This window comes from Chaetura pelagica, unplaced genomic scaffold (assembly GCF_000747805.2).
Source record: "Chaetura pelagica isolate M959 unplaced genomic scaffold, ChaPel_1.0 scaffold27, whole genome shotgun sequence".
Lineage (NCBI taxonomy): Eukaryota > Metazoa > Chordata > Aves > Apodiformes > Apodidae > Chaetura > Chaetura pelagica.
Window position 1 is genome coordinate 1,676,009 of NW_009954020.1, and position 10,242 is coordinate 1,686,250.

Below are 10,242 nucleotides of genomic sequence, written 5' to 3' on the forward strand. Positions count from 1 at the left end.
GTCTTACGGATGTGAGCAGACTCTGCTTTTTCTTTTAAACAATCTGGGAGCAAGAGAAGACCACAGGGTGTAGCACAGTTTATAATAAAGCATAAGTGCATCTCCAATGACATTTCTAGAGCAACTTTTACAGGCCAATGAATATTCTATGCACTTGTCACTTTGCTCTGTCCTTTTGAGTCCTGTGAACACAGACATCACTGACCTGTATTTAGGAGAAACTTCTAAAACTTATGATATAATTTATAGTATTATTGAATGGAAATCAAGTGAAAACCTAGCATCACTGACAGACTAAAATTTTGGCAGGTTTGAAGCAGAGAAGCACAGTAACAAACTTAACAGCGGTTCTATTCAACCCTTCACTCAAGACTTACACTGTGAATCTGGCATATTCCACCCTGAAAAAGTGGTTAATTAAACTATTGGCATTAAAAGGCAATTATTCTCTCTTTCTGATAGCATCACGTTATTTTGTGCATAAATCAGGATTTCTTTTGCTTGTTCCTCACCATGAAAACAGAAAGAAGTCAGTATGTCATTTCTTTCCAAGCAGCTTTGGTCTTGAGTTGATTCACTTGTCTGGGAAAGTTTGCAGGAACACCTAGGAAAACATCTAACACTTCTGAAACTTGTAGGCATACTTAGAATAAAATGTGGACAAAACCATTTCCCTTCCTAGAGAAAAGTCCCTATGAGAGCTACACTATATAATGACAATGATTCCATTATTATGGAATCATAGAATCATCAAGGTTGGAAAAGACCTTCAAGATGATCAAGTCCAATCATCCATCCTACCACCTCTAACCACTAAACCATCTCCTGAAACACCATGTCTACCCTTTTTTCGAACGCCTCCAGGCATAATGCCTCTACCACCTCCCTGGGATTATGATCAACTGAAAGCTGACAACATACTAAGCAGTGTACAGACAGATACAAGACACAGGTTCCTTAACCTTTTTAGGAAAATGCAATTCATTATTAGTTTCCAAGTCTTGCACCTTCATGACAAAAAAAGAGTCATCTGAGGTCAGTGCGAAGGAATGTCTAAGCCAGTACAGTGTGTCTAACAATGGACAATCAGTGTCAGACTGTTAGAGCATGTAAATAACGTGGGGAAGGAGGGAAAAAGTTAGAAATCTGTAATGCCAACAGGAAGGTCAACATAGTAGAGTCACAAGAAATACAAATAAAAACTCAGATTGTGAAAATGCACAACCCAGCAAAATTGCTTTGCCTCTTAATGCAAAATAAACCCATTTTAAAAATAGAGCCATGTAATTAATTCAAAAGTTGCCAATAAGTGATAAAGGTTAATGGTGGAACAGTAGTTTTTAAGTACAGATTCTGTACCATGTATAAAAGCAGGCACCTGATGCCAAGAGACTGTTCTGTCCCTTTTACTCTTTCACTTCCTAGTGACATCAATTCTTTATTTTTTGAGGGGATAAAAGTCAACTACCCATTGAAGAAATTAACTAAGAAGTTATAGCAGTGCTAGCAAAAGGGAGCATCCTCCAGCGTAAGTGCTGAAGCCTTGAACTACACTGTAGCCTTCATCACAACTGAAGTTGTGATGAAAAAGCACAATTTGGCTATTTCTCAGCCAAGTAAGTAAAATAAGATGAAAGATGAAGGCTTTTTTTTTTTCTTCTAAAAAGTAGATTTGCATGAATTACCATAAAATAACTGGTTTTGTTCCCTAAAGAATGTCCTCTAAACTTAAACTTTATAGGTATCTAGGTCAAAGTACCACCATCCACTACAGCTGCAAGAGTAAGTCTCATGGAATTATCTTCCCTTTCAAGTACTACCAAGAGTGTTACTACTGTTACTAAGGAGAAAAAGCACCTCATTCATTTCAACTAAATATAGACTGCAGAATGATTGAACCTTCCTTATGAATAATTGTACAAGAGCAAAAGGATTGTTTCACTCAGGGAAGAATGGGTGATGTTTAGTTTACAAATCCAGTGCATAAATGACTCGTTAACTAACTGGCAATTAGTTTGCTATTTTCTCTGCTTTTCTTTACTTTCCTTTAGCCCTCAGCAAAAAGGAAGCGAGAGTTGATGCACTTTGAGAGAAAGAATACCAGCCCGCTTAGCACTTCACAGGTCATTCCAGTATTTTTCTTTTCCCACTGTCTCACTGAAAGGAGTGGGAGTGGGAGCACCTCCTCTCCTCCAGAGTTTTGTTTCTTGGCCCTCCCTGCCAGACACTACACAGCACATCACTGTATAGCACTATGCACCACCAGCCTTCTCCTAAAACACTTGTATTTTTGTGTCTGCAAATACTTAAAAATGCTTCTCCAAAATATGAAAAGCAATAAAATAACCAACTTTTATTTAGCAGAGTATTGGCTTTTTTTGCCTATTCATGTACACTTTTATGAATGAGTCCATTGTAAAGCACTGCTCACCCCTCCTTTTTGGAGATTTTGAACGTACACTGTATGTACTGCTGCATTTATGTTGTAAGAAAACCTCACTACATCTCGAAACACTGAAATGTACCTGGTTAAAAGAAGGGCAACTGTGGAAAAACAACTGCTTGCAAGTGTAGCTTGAAGACAGACTTACCTTTGCCAGCATTTCTAGGAGGAAGAGGAGGAGCATCTGCAGTTGGAGAGGTGGGTGAATCTGTGCTTGTAGAAGCAAAAATCTGATTCGTAAAAGCTCCATAGGAGAGTCTTTGTTTGTCTCTAGGAGTGCTGAATGAAGGATGAGTCAGTTTGTCTTGGGAAGAAATGCTCGAAGAGTGACAGAAACTTTGGGGCCTTGGAGATCTTTCTTTTTTTATAGGACTAGGCTGTGAATAGAAAAACAAATATACTATACAGCTGTCTAAACATGAAGTGTAGTCAATGTGTTCGGGAAAGAACATAACAAAATATCTTCTAGTTAACACTAGCATGATTTATTTATTTACTGGACAAATAAGCTCATACTTCTCCCTTTCTCTGAGATCCAACTCCAAGATCCTCTCCTCTAACTGAAAAATAAATTTTAGCGCCAATAAGTCATCGTGTACAAAGTTAGAATTATTCTTAACATAAAATACTAAATAATAAACTAATAAAAGCCTCATAATTTTTTTAGAAAATAAGAGTAATTTTCAGTTCAAAAAGCTCTTTACTCAGACCAGTTATCCTCAAAGATTAAAGTATATTACCCCACTGATCCAAATTAAAATGAAATAACCACTTCTGACACATCAGATTTATTTGTTGACTCAACTAGTAATATGTGCAGTGGTAGAGCTCTTTTAAACTTATATAATTGCTCTTTGGTGAAATTTTACACAGCAATTTTTGACTGCTGTGTATTAATAGCTGCATATGCAGCACGATCTGTTTCACTGCAGCTCTGGTTCAGGCAGACTATTATCTCCAATACAGCATTAGTCATCTTCCTGAGGCTTCCTGCAGATAATAATTTTGTTCTCTACTGTCCTTCAGGATATGCAAATTATTTTGGTTGCTGAATTTTTCAGTTCCAGGCATCATAGAAAATGAAAAGTTGACCACATTTCTTTCTACAGCACCCATATACAATGGGAAAGGTGTATTCCCACTTCTTACAGAAATAGAGCACAGAGTAATTAACTGACTTGCTAAAGTAGGACACTGAATCTAAATTTTCTCATGTTCTAGGATGGCAATTTTCCTATGCCCTCAAGTTTCATCTTTCCGTTACTTCTTTGTGTAATCTGAAATTAAGTGTAAAGCACAATTTTTGAAAAACAGAACTGATTCAACAACTAGGTTCTTAATTCATTTATGGAAAAAATCAGCTTTGAATTTCCTCCAGCTAAAAAGGAACAGACTAGAATTCAGAAGGAGATAAAATGACAAAGTAATCTACATTTACTGACTTATATTGCATGTTTTGTCAATGCAAAACTTCTCAAACTCAAGTCCATAATAACTTGATTGACAGCGTATTCAAAAAGCACTTCGACAGTTTTTATACAGGCCTGAGAATTAGCTTTCCTCCCCCCAAGAAAAAAATTTCTAAGGATAAAAAAAGGTTGAAAAGGATCTCTAATTTCCACTCAATTACAAAGAACAGAATTTTTAATGTTATTTGGTACAAAGTCCTATCAGTAATTCATGCTTACCTTATCATCTAAGTCATCATCACTTTCATCAATTTCTTCCTGCCGAAGATTCCATTCATACTCTACATGGACGTGTGGGTTTAGCTTTCCTGCCTTGGCTTGAGAAAGCTGAAATAAATAACTCTTGTTAAAAGACTTACTGTTCCTTTGGTGTCCACAAAGTTAGTTTTGTAACAACAAGCAATAAACTGAAATATTTAGAGGTTTAAAACTTTTCCAGACATTAAAAAGAAATTCTTTCAGGGCAACGACATAGACATCCTTCATTTATTTGAAGTAATGAAAAACATAAAAGACAAAAAGGGGAGAATCTGCCATGTTAGACAAGTATTTAAAAAGATGACATGAAGAGAAGATATATGCACAGAAGCAGAATGCATCTGGAGCCATCCTTTCCAAAAAGGAAAGGCAAAACCTATTTATAAATTCTGGTACATACAACTATCACCACTCCAAATTCACAATCCTTATGTCGGAATAAATATAAAACTCAGTTATCCTTTGTTTAAATATTTTCCTCCTTCTCACTGGATAAGGCTGATACATATTTGGCATAAAGTTCCTCTACTCTGTCACCCCAATTAACTATAGAATGATTTGGAAGGGACATTTAAGATTATCTAGTTCCATCCCCACTGCATGGGCAGGGACACCTCCCACTAGATCAGGTTGCTCAGACCCCCATCCAGCCTGGCCTTGAACATTTCCAGGGATGGGGCCTCCATAAATTCCCTGGGCAACCTGTTCCAATGTCTCACCACCTTTACAGTCAAAAATTTCTTCCTAATGTCTAACCTAAATCTATGCTCTTCCAGTTTGAAACTGTTACCCCTCCTTCTATCACTACAGGCCCTTGTATAAGTCTCTCCCCAGCTTTCCTGTAGCCCCTTCAGGTACTGGAAGGCTGCTGCAAGGTCTCTCCAGAACCTTCTTTCCAGGCTGAACAGCCCCAACTCTCTCAGCCTGCCTTCATAGGAAAGGTGCTCCGGCCCTCAGATCATTGTTGTGGCCCTTCTCTGGACTTGCTCCAACAGCTCCACGCCCACCTTATGTTGGGGCTCCAGAGCTGTACACAGCACTCCAGTTGGGGTCTCAAGAGAGTGGAATAGAGGGGCAGAATCACCTCGCTTGACCTGCTGGCCACGCTTCTTTTGATGCAGCCCAGGACACAGTTGGCTTTCTGGGCTGGAAGTGTACGTTACCAGCTTATGTATTCGCATTCTTTAAGAATCTACTGCTTCAGCAACCAGGAAAAGGAACTATTTCAGTTCATGGTTACTCTGAAGAAAAAATTATCATTTTCAGTGCTCAGGTTTTCCATCATTTATTCCTTCAGATCCTTTGAAATGTAGTCTACTTAGCACTAGTTTAATCAGGAGAGCCTTTAACCATCTTCCCCAGAAAAATCTGGAACAACTCTTAACCTTATTTCATTGCCACTTTTAAGAAAAGCACAGGAATAATTTTCTTCTTCAGAAAAGAAAACAAGAAAAAAGGCATAAATGCTCTATGATAGTTAATTGAAATAACCAGGTAGGTATTAGCAGAATCTCAATCACAATCACTGAAATTATTAACAGCTAGATAAGCTCACTGATAACATCCACCTGTTTCTGTTTGTTCTACAATACAATCTGTTGGTCCACATTCATGGCAGCTATTACTTAATGTCCTGGTTTAAGCTGTTACAAAGAAATGAACTACTGTGTTCTGAAGTCAGAAAATATGCACCTTTAGTAAGATCTTCAGATTAGTACACACCTAGCTGGCAAGCAATACAAAGCTTGAGATACAGTGGTAACGGTATCACAAGTAGATGACATCTTTAAAGTAATAAACATCCTTCCCCTGCCCTCCCCCTGTCCCCCAGTCCTTACCAGTTCCTCACACTGAACAGCTTTCACTCTTTTTGCTGTGTCCAGAGGTGTCTCTCCAGCTTGGTTTACTACAAAATTAGCAATAAAAAAAAAAGAGACCAATTCTTTGAGATGTCAAAAGAATCAATTCATTAAGTTTCACTATTCTTAGCAGAGTAACTTCTAAAAGTGATCAAAAATGTCTATGTACTCTATAGCAGCTGCAGCTCTTTAAGATTCCACTCTAAAAACTCAAGCATTTCATGTATCATCACGTTCTTTCTGAACAGCAACATCTGCTGGCACAGATCCCAAATCCCTCCTAACCATCCTAGCAGAGAATATAAAGAAATTTAGTCATTTCCACCTCCAATCAACCCCTTTGGTAGTAAAACTCATACATAAGTAAGCAGGAAAAGCAAGTGGACAGGATAAGATAGCTTAAAAAAAAAAAGAGAAATATTCTAGGATTAAAAAAAAAAAGAAGCAAATACTGATTCAAGCCTGGTTTACTTTGATAAATACATAGTGGTTTGAAGCCTGAATTGGAAAACAAAAATCCTGTTCTGACATTTGAACAAGAGTAATTTTAAACCTTTCTAGATATTTCAGCTTTATAATGGCTATACTATGTTTTACATTTTAAAATAATGCCTGATCAGAAAGGTGATACCTGAGCACTCTAGAAGGTCCTCTGGCATAACAACTAATGGAATACTTTCTAGATGCTAAGTAGCAAGTCTCAAGAAACAAAAACAACCCTTACACCCCAAAATTATGTGGACAAAATTGAGGCAAAATTTATTCTTAAAGTATAGCTTGAAATGCCATGGAGCTGGAATATTATACATCATATCCAGATTGTAAAGCATTTCTGTGATTGGGAACTGAAAACTATCACAATGAGGTCTCATGAGCAAATATCTCTATGTGTAATATTACACATAGAATGTCAGTCATGAATTCTAGAAAATACAAAAGCATGTCTCACTTCTAGAGATACCTGTGAAATTGAAAGAACTGAGGGCTCTATATGGCAAGATCTATCTGAGATGGTTCAGGAGTTTTAATATGAAAAGGAATTGAAGGAATAGGATATGGGGATGGTAGTAGATGAAAATCACAGAATCTTAGGGGTAGGAAGGGACCTGGAATGATCATCTAGTCCAACCCCACTGCCAGAGCAGGGTCACCCAGAGCACATCTCACAGGAATGTGTCCAGGAGGGTTTGGAACGTCTCCAGTGAAGGAGACACCACAACCTCTCTGGGCAGCCTGTTCCAGTGCTCTGTCACTGTCACAGTAAAAGAAGTTTTTTCTGATGTTTACGTGGAACCTCCTATGCTCCAGTTTGCACCCATTGCCCCTTGTCCTATCACTCACTGGACATCACTGAAAAAAGCCTGGCTCCATCATCCTGACACTCATCCTTTACATATTTGTAAACTTTGATGAGGTCACCCCTCAGTCTCCTCTTCTCCAAGCTAAGGAGACCCAGCTCCCTCAGCCTTTCCTCATAAGGGAGATGTTCCACTCCATCATCTTTGTGGCTCTGCACTGGACTCTTTCAAGCAGTTCCCTGTCCTTGAACTGATGTGGCCTCACCAAGGCAGAATAGAGGGGGAGGAGAACCTCCCTTGACCTACTAACCACACCCTTTCTAATACACCCCAGGATGCCATTGGCCTACTTGGCCACAAGGGCACATTGCTGGCTCATGGTCATCCTCCTGTCTACCAGGACCCCCAGGTCCCTATCTCCTACACTGCTCTCCAGCAGGTCAGCTCCCAACCTCTACTGGTCCATGGGGTTGTTCTTCCCCAGATGCAAGACTCTACACTTGCCCTTGTTGATTTCATTGAGTTTAGCCCTGCCTAACTCTCCAGCCTGTCTAGGTCTCGCTAAATGGCTGCACAGCCTTCTGGTGTGTCAGCCACTCCTCCCAGTTTAGTGTCATCAGCAAACCTGCTGAGGACACTCTCTATTCCCTTATCCAGGTTGTTGACAAAAATATTGAATAGTACTGGTCCCAGTACCAACCCCTGAGGGAATCCACTAGTCACAGACCTCCAACTAGACTTTGTCCCATTGACCACAACTCTGACTTCTTTCTTTCAACCAGTTCATGATCCAATGAAGCTCGACATGAGCCATCAGTGTGCACTGGAGCTCAGAGAGCCAATTGTGTCCTGGGCTGCATCAAAAGAAATGTGGCCAGCAGGGCCACGGAAGCAATGCTGCCCCTCTGCTCTGCTCAGACCCCACCTGGAATACTTTGTCCAGTTCTGGGGCCCTCAGCACAAGAAAGATACAGACCTGTTGGAGAGGGTCCAGAGAATGGCCATGAAGATGATCAGAGCATCTTCCAGTACCTAAAGGGACTACAGGAAAGCTGGCTTTTCACCAGAGACTGCAGTGATAGGAGAATGGTTTTAAACTGAAAGAGGGGAGATTTAGGTTAGACATCAGGAAGAAATTCTTCACCATGAGGGTACTAAGGCAGTGAAACAGGTTGCCCAGGTAGGTTATTGATGGCCCCTCTCTGGAGGTGTTTAAGGACAGGTTGGATGAGGCTTTGTGCAGCCTGGTCTAGTGTGCGGTGTCCCTGCTCATAGCATGGAGGTTGGAACCCAATGATCTTTAAGGCTCGTTCCAATCTCAACCATTCTATGATTCTATTAAAATATAGTATTTCTTAACTGAAGTTAACACACAAATAGCTTAAGAGTCTACACGGATTCCACGCTTCTAACCTTTTTAGTAAGTCTGATATTTCAAGGCCTAAAGATACACAGTTTCTATGTGAAAGAATTAAAAAATAAATAAATAAAAGACCCCAAAAGGTAAGAGCACCCTGGCATTTTCCTATGAGAGAATTCAATAGAAGGATCAATAAACACATAAGCTTGTTCAGGTAGCCTTCCCATTTTCTTAATAGGGACATATTTGCTAAAAAAGGTCACATCAAATTCTTTGACTTGTATATTAGAACATTTTCTAAGGATGTATGAAAAGGCCAAGCAAAACAATTACTTCTGCCACTGAGCTATGCAACAGTTTTTTTCCTGGGGAGCGGAGTAAAATGGTGAGGAAAGAGGAAGAAATAAAAGTTCATACTCTTCAGTTTGCACCAACTGTTGAGAAAGCTTCTTTCCTATCTCAAGAACTGGCAGAATGAAAATATTTTATAGACATGCTGATGATACTTAGCTCCTGAACCTGACAAGCTGGATTCATGGGATACCATCCTAACTCAGAAAACAAAGCAGGGAAAGGAGAGCATCTAGTATATGAGACATTATCCTAAGTGTAAAAAAACAATTCACAGAAATTCTACTTTTAATTAAACTTTTGCTAAACCACAATGAAAAATTGACTGATTTGGGTACAAGAAGAGTTAGACCTCTCACATAGATGCAAAAAGGAAAAAGGCAGCTCAGAAAGATAGTATCTTCCCTAATCAGCTACCATGGTGGGTGAAGCAGCAGTGCTGACTGACATTAATATTAAAAGAAAAACTAACTGTTGCATACACATAGCTCACATACATCCAGAATGGAATTAAATACATTTACCACAGCAAGACATAAATAAAAGTGGTTAAAAATAATAGAAAGAAATATTAGGAAATCCTTATTTCTTAGTTTTAAGTTATGAACTTACCTACATCAATAGTTGGCTTCCCCCTCAAAAGCAACTTCAAACACTCAGGCTTATTATACATACTGCAGTAGTGTAGAACTGTATTACCCAAAGCCGTTTGCTTATCCAGGTTTCCACTAAATACAAAAGAAAAAAGAACCAAGAGAAGTATAGTATGCTGTCCTATTCATTTCAGATCTAACATTCCTATATATAATAAATGCATAAATATTTCACTGGAAAAATACAAAGTGCAGGACAAAGATACATTTTAAATTAGACATTACTGCCAAAGACGATTAAGAATAGTTCTGAGCATCCTGGAAATTCCTGAGCTGTGGTTGAAAAGGACTGAGCACATACAGATGTTAATTAAAAAAAAGTGAAAGTCAAAGATTCAAGCCTAATCCTTCTTAAGGCCACAGCAGTTGTTTTCTACCTGCTACTTTACTGGAATTTATTTTTCAAATATGCCAAATTAGCTCAATAAAAAGTATCCGAAAAATCATTTTGATACAGTTAGAACAGGTTAATAAGTTCCAGGCATTCAAGGAACTCTGGAGAGGGTAGCTGTGAGGATGCACAGAAAAGCCATAAGAAAGAATGTAAGAAA

General features: G+C 38.8%; 1 protein-coding gene across 1 annotated transcript in view; it reads right to left on the bottom strand.

The window, feature by feature from the left end:
• Window positions 1-10,242, bottom strand: part of ASAP1 (ArfGAP with SH3 domain, ankyrin repeat and PH domain 1) — a 129,364-nt gene that overhangs the window by 19,862 nt on the left and 99,260 nt on the right. Inside the window, 4 exon segments of the mRNA XM_010002273.1 lie at window positions 2,584-2,820; window positions 4,132-4,239; window positions 6,009-6,076; window positions 9,651-9,766. Coding sequence (XP_010000575.1) covers window positions 2,584-2,820; window positions 4,132-4,239; window positions 6,009-6,076; window positions 9,651-9,766 — 529 coding nt within the window.